At 43.3% G+C, this 23,419-nt stretch overlaps 1 protein-coding gene across 1 annotated transcript in view; it reads right to left on the bottom strand.

Moving 5' to 3' along the window:
* Positions 1-5,372: 5,372 nt before the first annotated feature.
* Positions 5,373-23,419, bottom strand: part of Alg7 (Alg7 dolichyl-phosphate N-acetylglucosaminephosphotransferase) — a 34,255-nt gene continuing 16,208 nt past the window's right edge. Inside the window, exons 6-8 of the mRNA XM_065427251.2 lie at positions 11,816-12,004; positions 9,737-9,980; positions 5,373-5,503 (exon numbers count right to left, since the gene is read on the bottom strand). Of these exons, the coding sequence (XP_065283323.1) occupies positions 5,438-5,503; positions 9,737-9,980; positions 11,816-12,004 (499 nt within the window). The 3' untranslated portion in view covers positions 5,373-5,437. The remainder of the gene's footprint in view (positions 5,504-9,736; positions 9,981-11,815; positions 12,005-23,419) is intronic.

Here is a 23,419-nt window from a genome sequence, read left to right as displayed (position 1 = left end):
GTTGCAATAGCATGCAATTCAACAGGAAATGAGCGCTGTGGTGACCAAGTGAACACTGCGCAAGTTCTACATTTGTGCATTAACATTTCACATTTTTGGCAGGTAATATGTAAATGCAGGCTAACAAAGAACTTTCAAATGAAGCTCACTATTGTGCTCTGAGCAAGAGTGTAATGTGATGGATGTCATTAAAAAGCACAAGGAACAACAGTTTGGATTACGGATTGGATGCTAGTAGATAATTGCGGAATCAGTGAATATGGGCCTGCCATAATACACTGAGCAGGAAAGTAGTAGTCCATTTCATGAAGGGATTGCGTAGTAAGAGAAGTGAAATGCAGTTGAGGGAAGCGAATAACCATGGGGCAATGAAATGAATTCGTGGGAATAGGGTGGGCTGGACTGATGCACGGCAGAAATAATTGGAAATCCCTTGCAGAATGGTCAGATTAGATGTTTCTTTTATATGACAATATATGTATTGCATCCAACATGGAATTGCCAGGCTATGATTTGTACAAAGTGCCCAAGAAAGTGCAGCAAACACTTGTTGGTTGTCCTCAATATGACTGTGAATGGCAGGCATTGACCTATTCATTAGTGCTAATTGGTAACAGGCCACTGAGTGAAGAAATGGTACTGGGCCCTGGAGCAGACATTGTATCAACAAAGCAAGCCATTGACGCTCTTCTAGAATTTTTTACCAACAAAGGCTGTGAATTGGTCGTCCAGACGTCCATATGCACCAGGGGCAGATTCAGGGTAGCCTCTAAGGATGTGGGGCTCATTAAAACACACAGGAAGCTGCCTTCTGCCCCATCTGGATCTGCCAGTGGTATTCACATTCAACTGTCTATCATCCTCATCACTCTTCGTACATCTCTTTTTCTCCTCTTCTACTTCCCTATAAGCAGAGTAGCAGGCTACATAGATGCTGTTATTTCAGGCCAACCTGTCTGGTTTCCCTGAAGGAAACTTATTTTTCCTCACTCTCATAGAATCCTTTGCCCTCAAGTGGACTTAACTATGATGATGGTCATGGTGAACATTAGAATGTGGTTAGACAACAGCAACACGTGTTTCTATGCAACTTTCTTCAAGTAGCCCCGACAGCCTTGACATTGCACTTTCAGTTAATGTGGCTTTTTCAGAAACAAAACCTTGAAGTGGTAATAATCATAAATAGTCAAAATAGTCATAACTAGTCAAAATGGTCATAAAAGAGTAAAATTCTGAAATGTCAAATGATTACTTATTAAATCATAATCTATTTCTGCTATTTTCGTGCCGTTATAGTACATAAGGGACTGTTATCTGACAAGAGCAAAATAAGTTCTGTTCCCAGCAATGTTTCTAATTGTCAAGTTCTTGTGCATTGAAAAGTGGGCCTATGCAAGAAAAGCTGAAAGTGTAGAGAGAGAAAGATAATTCTTTTGAAGGAAGGCAGAGAGGTCGGCCTGAGCTAGTGCGCTCTAGCTTGCTACTCTGCACAGGGGAAGGAGGAACGGGGACATAAAGGTGGGATGAGGGATGATGATGACAACATAGAAAGAGGGATGCACCACGGTGAAAGCAAGTTCAACATTCTGATGATAAACATTCAGAAATCTCGTCCATGAAGGCACTATCAGGTTCCGTATCAAGTCTGTAGTCGCCAATTCAAGTGAACTTAAAGGCACTAGGACGAAGCTGGTGTGTGGGCCTCCCCTGCGTGATCAGCACAAGCGCCAAACAAAAAGCTTTATAACATGTAAAGAGCTGAGATAAGTGGCTCCAGCACAGTGAGCACCTGTAGGGCACTTTTGGTGGCTGGATTCTCGAGACCACCGAGAATCACGCGCGTTGACTCTACTAGGTGCTTCAGCATTTTCTGTACGCTCTCCTTCTCATTGTGTCTATCTGTTTGCTTGCCCGTAGTGTCACCGGTTTCATTGGCCCTATAACTCTTAGCTTCATGGCGCAGAGGACCATTAGGGCCCGCTGGCATGGCCATGGGCCAAGACAGCTGCAAAGGTCATTCTGTGTCTGTATCGGCCGGTGGAGGTGAATGTTTGCCACGTGCTGTCATTGACCTTGAATTAGCAGTAGGCATCGTTACCATCCTCGATGCATGCACAGGCAGAGGTGGTCGTGGCACTTGTGCCCCGCAATGTACTTCTTCTGAACTGGCTTTGTGACACTTCTTTCGCGAGCGTTGGTCATTTTGGCGGACATATTGAGCAGCTTCTTTACATGAAGATTGGTCCTTTGCCATTTTTCTAAGAATACAAACTTCTTGTTTCATCTTCGGGCATTCCTTCGAAGTCGCTTCGCGAGAGCGACTACAGTTGGGACATTTAAATGAAGATGCATCCCAGTCGGTGGTATTATGCTCTTCGCCGCAATGCGAGCCGATGGCTTCACTTCTACAAACAGAGCTTACGTGTCCTATCTTGCAACATTTCTGGCACTAAACAGGCCTCGGAACGGATGGTCGTACACAGCGTATCATGTAGCCCTCTTTGACAGACGCTGGTAATGTCGAAAAAGCAAATAATAACTTGATACATCAGGAGTGCCTCAAGCAGTGAATCTCAAGAATGCGCACCGATGACTTCAAAAGACTTTCGAGGTCTGCATGATTGATTTCAAGCTCCACGTCTGAAATCACTCCATTTGTTGTCTCCTTCCCATAAGTAATAAAGGAGCGGACGGGAATTGTGCTTACCTGTGGAATGGTCTTTAACTTCTCCAGTATTGCAGAATTTTTCACATCTATTGTCAGGATGTTCTTGCGAGCGTTGATCCTGATCTCACTGATTTGCCCAGGGGCCACACTTTCCAAATATTCAGTTAGAAACTGCCTGCTGAGAGATTTCATGCTGTGTGATGGCGAGAGCGGCATGTAAGAAACCATGGTGTGTGGGCCTCCCCTGCGTGATCAGCACAAGCGCCAAACAAAAAGCTTTATAGCATGTAAAGAGCTGAGATAAGTGGCTCCAGCACGGTGAGCACCTGTAGGGCACTTCTATGCAACTAGATGGATGCTCACTCTGATTCGATGAAGTCGTCTCAGTTGACATACAGCGCATCTTCTTTATATGGCGGCCCATGGCTATGGTGTACTCGCTAACAGAGTCTATGGCTTCTGGCGTTGAGCTCTCCCAGGAATCGAGCTGGTCCAAGCTTTCAAAGGCGTGTTGTCCAAGAATGATCGATGAAGTAGATGACTGACCTTGTTCAGGTGGTCATCGGAACATCTTCTTGCTCATCCTTGATGAAGTGACTCCCACGAAAGTGGCAAAGACATAAAAAAATGCATAACAGTGAGAGGCCCAGAGCACCAGTGAGCTCTGGACACTTCTTTCTCTTCCTCCTCGCTAAAAGTGTAGCTGCCAGCACACCCAATATTCCCAAAACAGTGGTTGTATGTGCAGCTTAACATCTCAATTATTCTAAACCTGCCATTTGAATTGTATTTTATTTTTGGGTTTTACGCGCCAAAACCACGATTTGATTATAAGGCATGCCGTAGTGGGGGGCTCCCGATTAATTTTGAACAGCAGGTGATCTTTAACATGACCCCAATGCATGGAACACAAGACATTTTCGCATTTCACCCCCACTGAAATGGGAGTGCGGCAGGATTTAATCCCTCAACTTCATGCATAGCAGTGCAACACCATAGCCGCTAAGTCACCACAGCAGGTAACCTGCCATTTCATGATTGTCAACTGTAAACAACTATTTTGTTTTTTGGTGCCTTTGTTTTGTAGATAAAGAGACTGAGTTTATTTACAAAGGGGCAGAGAGGTTGGCCTGTGGCAAAATGCATTAGTTCTGTTCAAGGAAAGAAAAAGAAAGATAGTTGGGATGGATGATGACCTAGAGTAAGGTTCGAATGAATACAGGTGTGTGAGAGATGACTTTATCGCAGTTGCTAATCAAGACCCTGTGTGACTCAGGAATGTAAGAAATGCATATCACACTCTGCAACTTGATTCAGTTTGGACAAACGCCTAGCAAGACATCCTCAGTGAAAGGCGAACTGTCAAGTTTTATTATTTAAGCAACTAATGCCTGCCGCTCATACACACATTTGGAACAACTGCAAAAAAGCCTGTTGCATCATTTGAGGTATAATGTGTATATCATGGTTTGAAGGGCCCTCAAATTAAATTAAATGCATGTGTCAAATCATGAAGGTCATGTCTAAGCAAGACATGCATTAAAGTCTGGGTGCCGTGTGGCATCCAAAAGGTTATTATGAAGTCAGGCTTGTGAAAGTGGCTAGAGCTATTAGCTACGTAACCAGTTTCTTGCCATCACACCGCACGCAGTCTTGGAAATGAAAGGATTGGCATCCCACCTGGAGAAGGACAAAATTAGAGCTGTGCCGCCATTTAATGAAAATGTATGTGTGTATTTCCAAACTGAACAAAACCGAGGTATGCTGTCTCCATGCATTTGTTTCTTGTCACGAGATGCAAGAAACTTGCTTCATTACATCCCATATATATCCGCAGCTGCTGGCTAAGAGGTTGCAAGTTGAATCACCAGAAATGGCAACCACAATTTGATAGAGGTGAATCGCAAGAACAGTTGTGCTTTCGTTGAAGTCCACACTTAATGTAGTCACAGTCAATCTTGTGCCCCATGTTGAAGCACATCTCGTGGCCTGCATGTTGCTTTGCAACATTAATCAATCAGTCGATCACATTCCCTTAAGCCATAGTTGCAAAGCATCGGCAACAGCTGCAAAATTTGAGATGTATGAAAGGGATGTACAACTTTCATTAACAAGTGTACTTAACATCAAAAAGCTATGAGTAAAGCACTTACAATATTGAAGCATGCAGAATTGAATGAAACAGGCATTCACATTACTTCGAAGCATCACATTTAAGGCATCTTTAAATTATCAGCATTTTGCTTGAAAGTGTTGTTTAAGTTGCCAAGGGCATAGCTGTCTCTGACACTCCCATATTTGTAAGCGTAAACATATGAATATCAATTAACAGAAATGTTTGCACCATACGTTTACATTGTGTCCCTGTAGTGCAATGCAAATTTTTTTTATTTATGGCAATACTCTTGGCAGCCTTGAAACTACCTGGACATAAGTTTTGACGTAGAATTTTTACTCTTCTTAAATAGTAGCTCCTTTCTTGGATCTACTTTTGCTGCCATTTGAATAAATGTAATTGAGAGGCTGCAGCAATGCTGAAAGTAGGTCTCAGTTAAAGCTGAAGGATTATACCTTAAAACTATCACATTAAAATGAATACAATGTAATCCTTTAATGGCAGCTGTCACTAATTAACAAATGCTAAAGCAAGGGTTTAAACAAAGCAACATAACTCAAATGACAAAGGCACAGGTAGTAAACAGTGTGTGAAAAAACAACACTTTATTATTAAAAAACTGCAGAAAAAAGTTTTTGAAAGATGGAGGTGGACTAGAAGTCATAAAAAAGCCTTGCAAGGCCATATCGTACGCCAAATGCCACAACGCTGGACCAAACCTGAAAAACAGAACATAATAAAAGACATATTTAGGTGCCATGAATCGTGCAACCCACTGTTGCAGACTACATGAAGATTTCAAATACCTTACAATACAGAAATGCTGGTTAATGAGAGTTGGTCTCATAACAGGGTAAGTGACAAAATTTCTGTCTCGACAAGACAATACGCTCACAGGAAGATGGAGATTTGAAGTGATCAACAATGTTTGCACATGGGAAGCCCCAGTTGCCTTTAGCATTAGAGGTGTGTGCGGCGTCCCTTTATGGGGGCTATTATGATCGGCCAGCGGGGGTAGTTACCTTCTAGCCTTTCCTAGCCTGCTGCGACAAATCACTTCGTGAAGCCAACAATGCGTCTCCCTCGGACAGCCTACTGGCGCCGCAAGGCGAGACACATTTGGGGGACCGAGTATTGTTAGCTGGTCCGCTGTCACCTTCATGGACCAATTTAATTCAGATTATTTGGATTCCGCATTCCCCCACGGAATCTGGTAATAATCAGTCATTTGACAGATGCGGCAGCTAACTGCGGATTCAGCTCAGGAACCAAGACGTGCCAGCTTGAGTCGAGCACGACAACCTCTGTATATGAGGCCCCACTCCTTTCAGTGTGTTCAGTGAAACAAAAGTGCGGGAGTGAGCGTGAACCTTCGCCCTCAAAGGCAGGTCCTTCGACGACTTTGGACGCTCCGACTGGATGGAGTTAGGACGGCAGTTTTACCTGGCCTAGGGATCTAGGGAGGACAGACGCTTTCGGCTCCTCAGTGTGCTTTGTTTCAGTCATGCTAGCCTGATGAAATGTAACGTTCTCCACCCTTCATGTAGATATCGTAAATAAGTCCCATACTCTTCATTCTCGATGAGAACAAAATCCTCCCTTCAACAACGTCCTTAGTGCGGATGAGTCAGATGACGGCATGGGCCAGCTACACCCTTTTGACATGCCCGACCCCAACTCTTACAGGGCCTTGGTTTTCTGTGCTTTTGTGGGTGGATGCCATGAGCGCGACAACTTGGTTCGCCTTCATCATAGACGAATTTAGTGAGCTTCGCCCACAAAGTGCCTGATAAAGACAAGTGCCCTCTTCACAATATTAGCTCCAACTTGACACCAATTTTTTCCTTTGTAGGTAGCTAGCTGCTATACTGTGTGAAGCCCCAATTCCCCCAAAGCACAAGAAATCATTAGTTAAATCTCATCCTTTAACCCTTGCTAATCTAAATTTTTTAATGAAGTGAAAATATCATATCATAGACATCTGAATGAAAAATGTCCAAAGGAATATTTCCACTGGAGATTCTCGCAATGAATTGAATGCTTTTCTCATGAACTGACAAAAACGCAATGTGTTGTGAGCAGCATGTGGTTCATCGAACTTCTTATTTGACAACCATTATGGTTTGAAATATGGCGACAGATTATCTGAAAACCATTTATGTGACACCCAAGGCAGGATATGTGCATTAGACAGCAGGCTTTGAAAATAGAGTGCTGTGGCATAAAACCTCAGCCTAATGTGATGCGTGGACATTTGTGAAATTTCAGGGAAAGCCACATTTGCCTGCGTATGTAATTAAATTATGTAATTAGCATTGCTGGCACTCACACTGCTAAAAAATAGAGTGTTTTAGTTTGGCGTCTTTATGCTCCGCTCAGCGGCTGAGTGGAGTGGAAGCGCGAATGCACATGCACCCTTCACATAGCCACAAGCGGGCTAGCGGAGTGAGAAACATGGTCAACTAACAAGCTGCCTAAGTGGAGCATGGAGCGTCACTGTCGTCTTTCGCTAGCGAGAGTGGTCGATGCAGGCGCCTTCTGTCGTGCTTGCATCGAGGTACCACACTTGCCTCACTCTTTCCAGGATGGCTGCCTCCAGTGAAATGTTCTCAACCATGCTGTGCACTTCAGCCGTGCCTTTATGTTTGTCTGCGCAGCGCAATCCATGAAACAATTTCGCATAAACGAAAATTTATGTTTCGGGAAAGAAGTTGTAAGTGCTGGCCCCTTTGAAAACCCCGCAGCGTGGGAGGATGTGGTGTGCGCTGTGCAGCGCATTCACATCAGAGAAAATTGGGTCGGATGCAGAATGCAAGCTTGCTGGCTATGACATGGCATTCCCCAAGATGGCGCTTTATTTTCCACTGGATAAAATGGGATGGTAACACATTACAAGCGCACATCTAGATACTTCGTGGACAAATAATTACATATATTCTTTTTACTTTATAAAAGCGACCAATGGGTGTTTTTCTTTTGTTTTACCACCCTGAATTCGGCCAGAGGGCTCTGCAACTATGAAAGGTTCGCTCCGCTCCACTAAATGCATAACTAAAACATGAGAATCACCTGCCGCTCCACTGTGGCTTAGCAGGGAAACACCGAGTGTAGCAGACCGTAAAGATGCTTAACTAAAACACTTTAATAGTTTTGTTGTTTGTTTTTGTCTAGGTTGGATAATTCCTGCAAAACATTACCATTTCTACAGGAATCATGGACCAAAAAGAGTTAATGCAACCAATCCAAGCACATGCTAAGTTCAGCACTGATAGGCATGAAGCAGGACTCATTGTTAGACCACAGAAATTTGAGTTGGTGGTCGAGTATAGCAGTATCACAAAACCCTGACGCATATGTCAGTCAGCTTGGTACATGGGTCACAAGTCGCACCATGACTGTGTAACTGAAGGCTCGGCATGTGCCACAACGTCGGCCATTCTTCCATCCTTCACTCTGCGTTTCTATGCACGCAATAAAAGATAAGCCTGGTGCTCCACTGTCACTTCTCTGGGATTGCAAAAAGCCCTCCGCCTACATTCTTTCAGTTTCAGTTCATTAGTTTCAGACAGATATGGTGCAGTGTGTAGTACAAATGTCATCTACTATCCTGTTGAATGCCTAGTTTCCTCAGCTTTCAGTGAAACAGTCACAGTGTGGCATGTGAACATTGAACCACCACAACTGAACCCCACATCAATGGTGACGTAATGACAATCCCTGCTTCAAGCCTAAACCCGCACTGCAGTTGCTACACATTTTGAACTGATTGCAATAATTATAATCAATCATTGTTGTGAGCTTGAGGAGTTCAGGCTCAATGCTGCAATTATGGAGTCAGCAGCAAAACAAACGAGGTACAAGCACTGTATAAGAGTTTGGTTTCTTTTCCTGTTGCCTGCAATCTCTTTTATGGTGCAGAAAATGATGAGTACTGAATTCGCTACCTCCCTTAAATTTGAGATTTACTCAATTAATTAAATAATTAATTAATTTCGCTTCAAGTTCACAGTGAAGTGACTGTAGCCACATGCACATGCTAAGCTGAAGTTTTAACATTGTATGTTTAAAGCAATCTGCTTCAAGAATCTGAGAAAAAAAAAGACGATAAAATGGTAAGAACATGAGTGTGGAAAGATGAAATCATGAATATTCATCAATGGCTTTTGCTTTCACTCAGCCTACCTTAGTCACTATTTTTTGCCAACAGCCATTATGAAACTGCTGGCACATAAACTCCAGCCATTTTGTTAAGATTCACACCTTATAAGCCTTCCCAGGTTAGTTTCTGAAAGAATCCACTCCACATGCATAAACTCCACATGCACTCCACTTAGTTTATGTCCACATGCATAAACTAAGGTAGAAGGGAATTTGTCAAAGGCAAAACAAAACTTGTCACTTTTGGTATGTAGATGTCATTCAGCTATATTGCTGCTGACTTCCAACAAATGTTTTTCACTAGAACACAATCTTTGGTCCAGCAGCAGAGAATTAGAGTTAAATTCACTTCGATGAATTTTTAGCCCATTTACCTTGGCTAAACCATAGTCTAACCACACTGTGACTGGGATGTCTTCACAGCTTCAATCCCGCAAGGCCCAACATATCATTTTTGCTACAATAAGTTTGATACCTCACAATTCTGAAAAATAGTAGCGTTTTTGATACGCTAAAGATAGCAAATTACAAAAGCCCACTTTTTTGCTTCATGTGCGAGATCAGCTGCTGTTTAGGCTTTGTGGGTCATGTTAGATCCCACAGGGAATGGTACACACATTTCACTACTTGCTTTGATCGTACAGTCACGATGTCCTTTGCTGAAAACACACTTGGGTGTAGTTATTATTTGCTTCCCAATACAAGCTGCACTCACTTGAACAGCAATAAAGACTGGAAATAACGAAAGCATAATTTGCTGTTTCATATTTGTGATGAGCTGTTAATTAAGATACCTGGATAGCGAGGAGCGCAGTGGTGACCGACTGCTCATGCCGCTTGCCGCCCCACACGAGCACAAGATTTATGAGAGTGAAGTTGCTGCAGTCCACCTCATCACTGTCTTTCTCGTGTACTGGCTTGCACTGCACCAGACCTAAGCTTCGATAGAAGTGGAGCACCAGTTTCCCCAAAGGATGAAGCGAGGACACCCGGAACCGCACTGTGCTTGCTTCCATTTTGTCTTCCTCTGCACAGAATCTGCATGTGACAGCAATGGAAATAGTTAGCACTGGCTTTTAAGCCATGTCACTTGAAGCTATAGAGGGTGTAAGGTCGCTCTGATTGTTCGTGTTTTTAAGTTTCACGAATCGGCCACGTGCTGTATGTATAGAGAGGGGGTTCACTTCCCCCCATGTCAGCGGGGCGACAGTTGCTGTGTTATGTGGGGTCACAGGCAACACGCGGGGTTAGGTGACGCGTCGCGGCAGGTGCCAGGCGGGCGAGCACCGATTCCGGGAAGTCGGTATTGTGCGCACGATATTGACAGTCCGCCGACGGTCACACAGACCAGCCTTGAAACGGACCGCTGTACAAGGTATTGTGGGTCTGGCGCCCCAGTGCCTGACTAATTGGAGGCGCCGCCGAGGTTAAGAAGGACTTAGCAACTCTGACCCCGTGCCGCATGCAGTGAGCATGGACCTAATCTGCTACGCGTCCGGAACGTAATCGCCAGCCTTGTTGTTGGGTGCGACTGCCTGTGTGGTGTCGAAGGCCAGCTTACCGTGCACGCTGTAGGAATGCGGTGCACACGTAAAGAGTGCATTCGCACGACGGCGTCTTGGAAACACGCACTCGAAGAACTTTGTCTTGTAGACAATAAGTATGAAGGACAAGGAGGGCCGTCCGTCTCCCACAAGGCCAAACTTTGAGTACAGCGGCACTTCGTGGTATCGATGCCCCTGCTTCCGAGACATTTGCGGCCTAGACGCCGTTGGGATTTGAAACGGTCTAGCGATAACTTGTTCGAGCCTGGCGTGTTTTGCTGAGCCCGTCACTAACTACGGAGAAATGAGAGGGCAACCGAGTTTTGGCGAAGAAGGAAAAGAGCTTTGTTTTCCAATATGTTTATTTTTTAGAGTAAGCCCATCCCTGTGGGTTGTGGCTTAACAAACGGTTGGTTCTGATTGGCAACTGAACCTGTGGGACGGGCCAACGGCCCTACCGCCTTTTTTTCTTTGTATATTTTGGACTATAAAAATCGGGACGACATGCTGTCCCTCAGACTTGGCTGAAATCAGGATTGCTGATAGATCAGTGAGCCTCCGTACTATGTACGTGAAAACGAGTCTGGGCTCTAACAGTCATTGAGACAGTAGAAGAGTGAGACTTTGTTTCTCAATTGTTCAACTTTGTAATGTATTTGTTTTACCTGCCATGTATATAGAAAAGTTTACTTATAAATATTTCTTGTACATCTGACCTCATCGTTTCCTGCCTGCGTTTGATCAACAACTGCCGATCATCATCCGAGAAGCTTCAAGATCCAACGGTGAAGCGAGGACGGAGAACGAACGAAACTTTACTGTGGGCATTACATCTACAACCCTTCCCTTCAGACCACTGGGTACTAGAATGTGTATGAATGTGCACTGAATGTGAACTAAAATTAATGGACACCATATGGTACTTGGTCACAAGTTTTTATACTATTCTACATATCTATGCAAGCTCACGAACTTAAAGAAAAAAATAACAAGAAGAAGAAGAGGCATAGACTTTTCAGCAACAGTGATGACCTACACAGTTGCTCTCAGGTCCAGATTGTGTATATAACTAGTAATGAAATGCCGCATGCCGAAGTTAAGCAAATTTTTCAGCTAAAAGAAGTTCAGGGGAATTAACAGCATCTCCAACAGCATCATTCACATGAAACTCATCACTGCCCTATCTTTCATGTCTCACTGTAAATACATATAAACTTTACACCACGCTTCACTATTGGCACACTATGGAAAGAACTGTTAGCATTCAATTTAATATATGTTGATGTCTCATTCTTTCTTCAAAGCAAGAGGCCGAAATGGCAGTGGTACCTTGGAAGCCTGTGTCTTGGGCATGGAACTAGGTGAAAGAGTTGCGGCACACTGTACAGGAAGTTGAACACTTGTGGAAGAAAGAACAGTAGCATGGTCTTGCTGAAGTGGCCCAGGATGCCTACCACGGCAAAGGTCATGCCGGCAAAATAGCAGAATGTGTCACCAACAAAAACTTGAGATGGGTACCTGCAACAAAGAAAACAGCATGATAGCAGCGGTTTCCTTCTACATACAAGCAAGCCATCATAACTTATGTAAGCAATACAGAGAGGTGGGTCTCATGTACTTCAGTCAGACCCATGGAATAAGTGCAACCCATCCCATTCAAATCAAATCAAATGAAATCAAGTTTATTCTTCCATAAAGAAATTGAGGGAGGCCTGAACAAAAAGTGAAAACTAGTTCTCTTGACGAAGGTTCAGGTCCCCGCTTACGTAACAGACAGCCGTGGTGACCAGGGAAAAAAAATTCACTTAGTCATACAATTCAGTCCCAATTATTATACCAATGTGATACAAGCACAGGCATGAGTAAAATGAAGGGATGTAGAAGAGACTATAAAGCATATAACAGTATGAATGAGAGTAATGTGAGAGAATCGTACAAAATGTACACAATATAAATACAAGGTGTCCTACAGTTGTATAACAAAAAGTATGCATAAAGTTTTTTTTATTTACATTTTTTATTGCAATCTCATTTTCATGCAGATAATTCAGAAGAGCAGGGAGAGTGTGTCGAAGCATCTGTGTACCATAACATGTACGGGAATATGGCTCGCTCCAAATATCTGTATGACGTGAAGGGTAAATGTGTGTCTTCAAAGTTAAATGAGCAATAGAATCTAGCATCTTCTCAGGGGTGATAACATTTTGTTGGTATTTTATTGCCAGTGTATATGCATAAAGACTGGGAATGCAGATAAGGTTAAAGCACTCAAAAAAGGGTTTAGTATGGGCATGGAAAGGCTCACCAACTATGTGTTGAAGTGCTTTCTTTTGAAACGTATGTAGATGGTTTATGTTTATTAAAGTTGTTTAACCCCAAACAAGCAAGCAATAATTCAAATGAGAGCGAACAGTGCATAGAAGATAGACAATTTAATACTAGATGGTAGAAAGAAATGTAAGTTTGCCAATATGCCGACAGCTTTTGATATCCGAGTAATTATGTAATTGATGTGGCTATTCCAGGACATATATTTATGAAAGTATGCTCCAAGTGTTAAACAGAGTCAACCACCTCCACGGCAGAATTGTTAAGAATAGGATTTCCTGTTAGTGCGGCGGTCGACTGTCTTGGAATGAAAAGAATGGCTTTAGGTTTTGTAAGCATTTATCTCTAATGAGTTCAATGTAGTCCATGCGCTCAAATTTTCCAGGCATTCATTTATGTCACGTTGAAACGAATTGCAATCAGTATGACGAAATAAAAGTGTTGTGTCATATGCATATATGATGAATGTTGGTTTTTGGTTTATGCAAGTAATATCATTGACATAAAAACTGAACAACAGTGGTCCAAGAATACTATTTCCAGCGTATTCTAGAGCCAAGAGCACACTAGCGGCATGTGGCAAACAACAAGCAAACTGCACAGATGTCCTAGTCACCATTGCCCCCCAACTGGGCATGCATTCATCACCCTCCTTCCTCCTGCCTACACTTTGAGCCCACAAAGCTCAAAGACTAGCGGCCCCTCTGTGACATGAGTCAATGAGAAAGAAGTAGTCAATAAAGCCAGAGAAAGTATAGGGGCAATTAATTGTTATGTTTACTGGAAATGTCGTACAAAGGTAAAGGGGAAATTAAAGTAGACAAAAAGATAGATGCTGAATGTGCAGTTTATCTTCCACTTGAGCAGCAATTTGCTTATCAAAAAAAAGAGAGTGCCAGTTCCCCGCATCCTTCCATTGTAGCTGCTAGCTCTCTGGGATGCTATGTAATATGTGCACAGCCTTAGCGATTAGCCCAGTTTACCCAGTGCACTACCTGATCTCGAGATCAGGCCAGGGCCAGTATAATGTAACAATTCCTTCTGCGTGATTCTATGCCACTCTTATGATCCACTGCTCATGGCCAGTTGAGCCCATTGATAGCTGAAACGGAGTGCTGCTCTGACCACTGATGAAGCATGAAGAGGAATGGCATTGGTACAAAATTGTTACATTACCTCGGCCGAGGTTTCAACGTTTCTTTTCCAGAGTACTATAAGTCAGTTGTCATGGCATTGTCATCACCATCATTGTCACTCTCGTGTTGTCACTTTCGCATTGTTGTCACACACACACACACACAATTGCTTGCCTTACACAGACATGTGGCGCAATATGGCAACACTTTGTGGAAGTCCACCCAAGGACATCTATCACAAACAATAACAGGGATGGAAGCGGCCAAGGAAGTTTTGGGGCAGCTCTGACAGCAGCAAGTTTTGCACTTTGGAGCAGGTTTGGAGCATGAATTGTCCATTTTGGAGCAGCTTCGTCAAGGTCAACATATGTGAAATACAGACATAAAAGAAAAGGTGTTTCTAATTTGACTTTGCAGAAGACTATTCGGCCACAGCAGATCAGTTCTGCGGAAGCCAGCAAGGTCAACAAGATTTACGAAAGGGAAATATTGTCATCCACCGTAGCATGAAGCTATAAAGAAAAACCACACAGATTTCTCAAAAACCACCACTAAATTACGTACCGAATGTGCCAACTAAATGTGGCCAAGAAAAAAAATAACTGAAGGCTTTCTGTGGACAGCACCTACTTTATAATGCTAGTCAAGCTTTTTTTTTTTTCATTGTGAACAAGAAACTAACATTTATTACCTTACTTATTCAATAACGAGTCAATGCAAAGGTTGTGGAATATGTAAAGAAATTACCGATAACATCATATATAGCAACTTAGGTCTTGTGTGGGCCGGTTTTTCAAGGGGAAAAAAGCGAAATTTAAAAAAAAAAAGAATCCAAGTGACAACACGTCCCCTCATCAGTAATATAGGTGGCCTCAGATCTAAACGTCGTTATCAGTGCATTGTGTATATTACGAACGTGCAAACCTGGTTGACGGTCTTGTAACAGTTCGGAAAGTGAACTGTTCATGCTACTTGGCGTTTGATAGGGATTGAAGATGCGCCCCAAAAACTGCTGATGCGGCGAGCAGCTTGTTCCCAGTGCCCCTATTTGACGAGCTTTGCAGAAAAATTGATGCAATCTTTAGTGCATAGAAGCATTGTCATGGTCAAAGCAGGTTTTTCTTTCTTTTTTTTCCCTCCATTTGCTTTTTTTCTTGTTAAAAAAGTCTTCATGAAGCATAGGTTGTTTTAAATGCTCTTATCGGTCATTTCTCAAGGTAATCCACAACCTTCTCATTTACATCTCATCGATTAGGTAAATTATAAATTTAGCTAATTAAACGTATTCAGGCACGATGAATAAGAAATATTTACAGTGGCTACCATGAACCACACCCATCACGGTACAATGAACGCCGTTTGCATGGCACCCTCAGGAAATTTTTAATCCTTGGCAACCTTCAGTTAAGATAGCAGAATATTACAGAATAAATGTAAGGTGATGTACCGGTTGTTGTACATTTGCCAGTATTTCACATCGCTTGCTAAGAAAAAGCTCTAAGATATATTTTAAAACACTAAAGGCCTAAAAATGTTCACTGTCTTTCCGGTCTGTGTCGTTAACCAATATTTTGAATAAGCTTGATATTTGGGCTTACTCGCGGTTCTGCCACAAGTGCCATAAAGCCAGTGTAAACAGCAACCGATACTTCGTGCGCTGAATGATAGTACACTAAAATTTTTGGACCTATCTGCACAAGTCAAGTCGTGAACATCGTTGCCGCAAACACAATTTCAGAGGTTTGTGGTTTCGTGAAACTTTTAATGATGACCACAATTTGGCCGATAAGGTTGACTAAATATGAAACTTTACATCCTTGGCTTGCGTTCTGCAGTGGCAAGAACCCGATTTTGTGGGGTTTGGCCGGGCAGAATATATTGTAGCCCAAGTGTAAATTTGATTGATGATTGCAGTTGCCATTGGATATTTGTGACCAAGAAGTTTCACGAAAGTAGGCAGGCTGTTTGTCAGTGTACCACACTATCGCTTCAGTAACCGGACATGGTTCACATGCAAAATAGATTCAGAACGTCACACGCACAGTGTTCGCCCATTAATCGATGCAAATGTACCAATAAGGCACAAAATCGAGTGCGAAAATGTATAACAAAACTGATAAGCTACACGCTGAGCAGACTATATGACCTCATTCATTTAGCGCGGCTTTCCTTCCCGACTGCCCCATGAAACGAGCGCCAATTCAAATCATCTTCCGCTGGTCCGCATATACACAAATGCGTAACACTTTTAGAAAACCTTCGTAATGCATTGTACGGCACAAAACAGTTTTCATTTCTTGTGGCCTAGTTACAATTACGCCACCAAACACAACCACACTCCGAGGACGCCGACACTGAAACAGACTGCTTAGGCTTGGATTGCAGGGCTAAGCACTAGCCAACGCATGTGCATGGCTGTGTGGTTGCCACTGAACGTGCACATCCTGCTAAATTTGGCAACTTTGTTCGAAATTAGTGTTTTGGTGCAGGTTGGTGCGCAAGATGGCACAATTGGCGCAGCACTTCCAGCGCTGAAATAACCAGCTACCTCTAAATGCTTCGTATAGTACTGATTCTGACATTACATGAGAACTGCATAACTTCAGTTGCCACGCCATGCCTGAACCAAAGCACAAACAAACAAACAAACAAACGCAATCAGTCCATTTCCCTGCCCATAACTGCTTCTTCAGTAAAATACTTTGCATAAGGATAGACAGTTGGGCGAGTTGGTACGGTAACATGATTTTGGCTTCTAGCGCGAAGTGAAACACGGACACAGAAAGGAGCAGACAGGACAAGCGCTCGTCCTGTCTGCTCCTTTCTGTGTCCGTGTTTCACTTCGCGCTAGAAGCCAAAATCATGTTACTTTGCATAAGTTAAGCTACAAACCTGAAAGTAGATGTAAATTAAAGTTTTTTAGTTAGGTTACTGCAATTGATTTCACAAAAAGAACAACTGCTTCATATGTTATGCAAGCCTTCTGCAGCAGAGAGCTGCGGTGCTGGAATGAAGTATTTCTGGAAATGCTAGTTCAACAGTAGGCACATGTATACACTCAGTTTTATACATAGCAGGCAATGCTACGTAAGCTAGAGAAACTATATAGGCATGCGTAATCTATCCTATGTAACATAAAGTGTCTTATTTATTTGTAGCAAAAAATTTGGAGGGAGCTTAAGTTTTGCCTTTAAGAGTGGAACGCTGGAACGTGATAGCATTCAAAGATCCCTGACTGCTTTTCACGCCTTCCAACAACTGCAGTGGATGTAATCATAATGTTTACTGGGAAATGCATCCATCAGCCACAATCACGGCCTCCAAAATTGAGCGACACACCACCAGATTTCAGAGGCTTTTCAGCAATATAGTGCTTGGAATATCATGGCCATGATGACATGTTGTTAAAGGGACACTAAAGGCAAATACTAAGTCAACATGGACTGTTTACATACCGTTCCTGAAACATCGCAACGCTTGTTTCGTGCCAAGAAAAGACTTAGTTTACGAGAAAATTGCATCTGAAGGATCCGAGTACCTTTTTTGAAATTCAAATCTCCCGCAACTGAACCGGGGGAGTGGTGACATTGCATATGCCATCAGCACCCTTTGCTGCTGTCAGTGAGTAAAACGGCGGCTGGCAGACCGCAGTACTGAGTCAGGACAGAGCGGCGGGTTGGTCAAGTGGGTTGGTTTTGGTCAAGTGGCATAGACCACTCAGGCATCCGGCGACATCACATAGAAGTTGAATTCTCTGCTACTTGCAGTTTGTGCGAGGTTCGCGAGCCAGCAAAACCAGTGCAGCACCACACGATAACTAGTGAAATGCGAAAGTGTGGGCAGCGCAGAGCCGAGCGAAAACGAAACCTTTCGACCGCCCGCGTCGTTGTCAAGCGTAATTTCAATGAGTTCTTCTTTCTAAAAATGAAATAGAACTGGACAAGCAGCACTTTATTTCGTCTTATATAACAGTATAACAGGATACATCCTGTATAACAGGATGTTTTGTGCAACGCATGGTTGAGTACTAGTGACAGAATTTAACTGAGGACTGCTTTCATCATAGGGCAAGTACTTGAATGTACTGGGGGATTCTCTAATCATGTCCTGCATTTAGCTCAATTTTTCTGTTAACAAGGCTCTGCCCGTGATAATATTGACAGAGATTCTCAAGCATTACTCTATCATTTTAATTTGACTTAATATTTGCCTTTAGTGTCCCTTTACGTGCTTGGTGGTGGTGCCCAAATCACATCTTTAATATCTTAATCGACCCTTTATAGTTACGTTAAAAAAAGTATTGGCCTACATTTGAGTACATATTGTAATTATTCCATAGAAAGCATTGCAAAGCACAAACAACTGCACTATGAAGTACATGGAGCAAGACTTGTGTGACCAAACTACTTGCATAGCTTCCACAGCTTTGCCTGCCAAACATGAAATGGAGTATAGGTGCCTACCACATGGATGGTGTAGGATGTGCAGGTCATCTACTTGGCAAGGTGTTGTCACTACATTTGTTTGAGACAGCGGGAAGGCTAGTTGGCCCTATGCCAATGTGCATGCGGTACTATGCACTTTCTTGTTATAACTTTTCCTGCAACTGGAGCCACACGGGCATTCCAAAGCCTTCAAAATGATATTCTGTCGATTGAATGGTGAAGTAGGCGCTACCATGCTGCCACAATGGCCATCAAGTCAAAAGTCTATTGAGTCGATGGAGTTGCGTGGAACTGTTATCAAAATCTCAAAGGCCTTCAAGCAGCAGATGTGGGCACCATCCTCAATGACTGTGGCAAGCGGTAAGCAATGCATTCAACGAAACAGGACAGAAGGAACTGTTTACTTTGCAAAGAAAATTTTTTTTTTCTTGGAGCAACAAGAAGCGCCAGTCCCATGCCATGACAGCACTGCTGCTGCTGATGATGCCCTTCATAATGGGGCGCCAAAGAATCTAGACCACAGTACAGCCATCACTTAAAAATAATAATAAAATGGCTGTTCTGCCTTCCTTGCACCACATGGAGTTGCAAGGAAGGCACCTCCAGTGCAGCACCTTTTATCAGGTGTTAGAAAAAAAAGGAGATAGATCAACATTTCTGCTCTTCTCTTTTGCTTCCTGTCCCAGATGCGTCATAGTGTTCCATGTTTCCACCAGTCATCAAGGCGGTGCATTGTAGTGTTGACTATGCCACCGACTTAGTGCCAGTCATAGTACCATTGGCAAGGTCAGGGTCTTGGTGAGCAGGTGGATATCCACCCAGAAATACCGTGATGATGTGCACTATGGACTATTCTTCTGCTGTGCTGCAGAGTGGGCACTGCATCAAGACACTTGCCATATAATGGGCTGCCCAAAGTTGAGTGTGCAGGGCTCCCCATTGTGTCTCGGCCATTAGGTGGCTACCTGTTGAATTGTCATAGAATTCTTCTTTATGGATTTCCTTCTTTTGTTCTATGTACACCGCAGTGAAAACATTTTTTTGCTGCCTCTAATTATTCTGCCGCCTCTGCTCATTGCACTTCTTTGTGCACCTCTGTTGCTGCCATTGTGTTTGGAATGGCAGGCTGTTGAGTTTGCTGTATAGAGGCAATACAACTCCTTCGAGTCTATAAAGTGTGACAATTTCGAAAGCCATCAACACGATAGCTGTTCAAAACTGCCCATGAGACCAGGCTAATAAGGCATAATTGTCTCACTGCAGGCACTGTGGGACTGGCCAGATGTGAAACATCATATCTCTTTTTCATGTTCCTTGAATATGTCGGACCTATCAGCCTGTGTTATAACTTCATTCATTTTATTTCCATCAGGACGGTGTATGCACACTATTTTTCATCCCTTCTTTCAGTCAAACACATTCAAAACTATGTTTAACAGCAAACATGCTTATGTATTGTAATATCTACAAAGGTTAATAAGTTTCCAATTCATAGGAGTACTTATGGAATGCAGCGTGGTATTCCAGCCTGTGAATTACCACAGTGAAAGGTAAATTACAGAATAATATTAGTTACTGCATGTAAATTTCACGGCCAGAAATAATAAACACAATGATTTTTATTGCCCACGCACCAGTTTTTCATGGAATAAAAAACAGTAATGTTCATTTGTTCAGAGAGCTACAGTGGAGCGGGCATCACTCATTGTGGCTTTCAGAGGCCTTATCAATATCAACGGCTCACAGTATCTCATATTCAGTGCCATCTATGGCATCTGAAACGCCGAATTTCTTTCACTGCAGACCATGCCAGCCTGACGAACTTATAGAATAGGCATAAAGCACGATTTCTACAGCTTCCGTGTCATGTGAATTTGATTGGATAACACAAATTTTTAGTGTTATTTTGTTTTAATTTGTACTCAAATCTAACATGCATGTCATTTTTTAGTACACTGCTCTGGAAAAAGAAAGAAGTGCACATTAGAATTTACGGAAATTAATAAAACTTCACAAATAAACTTGTCAGTTTATTTTATTAAAAAATCAGTCCAGGGGTTGTCTCATATAAGCATTTCTGCATTTAACATGTGTTTGATTAGGCGCCATCGAAGTTGGCTCTGAGCTAAAGCTTCCTCACAAGAAATATTTATTTGTGTAGCCATGAAACATCTTAGGTTAAGACACGTTCAAGAAATGCTGTTGATGTACTGACATTCACAAGGTGTCAAAGAACCCTTCAAGAAACTTCCTTTCAGTTCAATTTTACTCGAGGTTCTTACATGAAAAAATAGTGTTCAAGCACAATTGTGCAAATAAAATCTAGGAGCACCATTTTTGGGGAAAGAGGAACTACTCCAATCCGCACCTCTCCATGAGAATCACTGCATTATGGTGTGTAGTCAGATGCGTATGTCAACATGCGAGTCTGACTGAATGCTACTCGAAAGAGTTGACGACACAACTACATGTAACTTTGAGCATGAGTGTCTGCCTCCTTCGCACACTTTGTGCCACAATGCCTTGCAACATGAATCCACAATGCCACTCTTAGCCACAACCACCAGAGAACTTTGGTCAACCCCATCACCTCCACACGAACTCCATGCACACAGACTGTCTTACAGACACACAGAACTGCCGACCATGTACATAAACTCTAAATAGTCATGTCTAAGTATTCATGTCACAAACTCTATATACATGAATTTTGTCAGGACAGCAGTTTTCGTGCCATCTTATTTCCTTCTCTTTGCATTCCCGCACTTTTCTGCCATCTTTATTTTCATTTTCCTCCACATGCTTCTTCCTGCTCTACTTTGTGCTGTGGACTTTCATGCTAGGCCTATCGGAACCACCTGAAATCCCACTTGCCCCCCACCGCACAATTACTATGTTCATCCAATAAAATGGCTAAGCCTCAGCCTGCTGCGTCAAATACTCCCGATACTGCAATCACTCGTCGCAGTCCTCCATTTCAACCACCTTTGGCTGCAGCTCGAGGTCATCCTCCTGGCTTTATGACAGCTGCTATTAATTTCCTGGACACGCCTTTCCCAGTGATACGTCTTGTACAGGTGTCTCCTGATGTGACGCCATACGTACAGCCCTGACTTGAATTCATCTGGAGTGCTGCCTCTCCACCAATTCCAAGGGCCTCCAGCATACCGTATTTACTCGAATATAGGCCGATCCCGATTCTGAGCCAACCCTCTAAAGTCCAAAGCCAACAAAAAAAAAATATATTAGCTCGAATGTAGGCCAAACAAAAATAGCGAGGACAGCGTTCACAAAATGCAAACAGCATTTATTGAATCCGAACGTGCAGAGCTCATTCAACGTCGTCGTCGCTGCTAGACTCGTCGCTGTGTTGCTTGTCACTGTCACCTTCAAACAGTGCACTAACTTCGGTACCGTCAAGCACATTAGATATGCTGCACTTTTTAAAGGCGTGCTCGATCAAAGTACCTGGGATGTCGTCCCACGCTGCAGCTACCCAGCCTGCCAGCTGCGATAGCGATGCACGTTTGATGCGGCCCGTTGCCATTAGCATGTGGTCTTCGTCAGTCAACCAGTCCGTGTAATATTTCCGCAGACGATCCTTGAAAGGTTTGTTGATGCAGACATCAAGTGGCTGCAACTGGCCCGTCATGCCGCTTGGTATGATAGCAAGGTCCGTGTTTGCTTGGGCGAGTGCAGCCTTCACGTTGTCGGTCAAGTGCCCACGGTAAGAGTCAACAACAAGGAGCGAGTTCTTTGTCAAAAGGGCTCCTCAACGCCGTCGCCACACAATCTTAACCCACTCTTCCACCATCGCACCTGTCATCCACCCCTTCTCATTTGCACTCACAATGACATTTCTTGAAAAAGTTACTCGAGCAGGCAGTGTCTTTCCTTTAAATATCATATAAGGAGGGAGTTTATGTCCATCAGCTGTGCAGCACAGCATCGCAGTTGCGCACTGCTTCTCGTAGCCCGCAGAGCACACCTTCACCTCCTTAGCACTCTTTTCATTCACGGTGTACGCCACTGGCATATCAAAATACACAGCCATCTGGTCTGCGTTGCCGATTTTCCCAAGGTTACATATAGCCTGCCGCTTCTCTCTTTCGTAGCATGTAGCGCTGAAAAGTTATCAGCCTTTCTTTAAAATTGCTTGGCAGCTTCTGGGTGATTGATGATGATGGATGTGTTGTTTAGTGGCGCAAGGGCCAGATATGGCCAAAGAGCGCCAAGACAGTGTTATTGATTTCGCGGTGGAATGATGAGTTCTGTGAAATTGATATGACGTGGCTGTAGAGAGGCCTAAAAATAGTCGCTGTAAAAGTGCGTAAAATCAACGTGCGATAAGATTATGGCGATGACTAATGATGAGTAACTTCTGGGTGATTGAAGTGCGACGTCGGTGACTGAAGCCAAAGCACTTCATGAATTTCTGAAGCCAGGCCCGGCTGGCTTTGAAATCCTTTGGCGTTAGGCCTCGCTCCCTCGAAAGTTCCCTAGCTTTCACTTGGAGCACTCCTGTTGTTACTGGAAGGGCAGCTGCTCTCTGCATCCGAACAAAGTAAGCCAAAACTGTCTCCACTTCGTGGTGACAGCCTTTCTTTGGTCTGCTAAATGCCATCTTCGTTACGGCGCACGCAAAAAGGTGCTGTCGTTGTCCCCTCCAACGACGAACGTTTTTCTCGACGCTGAAGTCCCACCCGGCTTGAAGGATCAACGATGCCTCTGCGGCTATCACAACTTTTCACAACTTGTAGTGGCATCTCCTGCTTAGTGCCATCGCGATAACACCACGCTGCACACTAATATGGCCGACACGACATAGGTCAAAATGGCGACCTCGCTTGTGTATGGTTGGCTACTGGCTCGGCTAGTAGCAGCTGCGATACTGACTTTTCTAGATGGAGCTAGCTATGCACCATATTTAGCAGTTTCAATGAAAAACTGGCGCACTTTTTAAAATCCTTGAATATAAGCCGACCCTAGAGTTTGGAATATGATTATTTGAAAAAAAGAACTAT

The sequence above is a fragment of the Dermacentor albipictus genome, chromosome 4 (assembly GCF_038994185.2).
Source record: "Dermacentor albipictus isolate Rhodes 1998 colony chromosome 4, USDA_Dalb.pri_finalv2, whole genome shotgun sequence".
In the NCBI taxonomy this organism is placed as follows: Eukaryota; Metazoa; Arthropoda; class Arachnida; order Ixodida; family Ixodidae; genus Dermacentor; species Dermacentor albipictus.
This window is presented reverse-complemented; position numbering and strand designations above follow the sequence as displayed.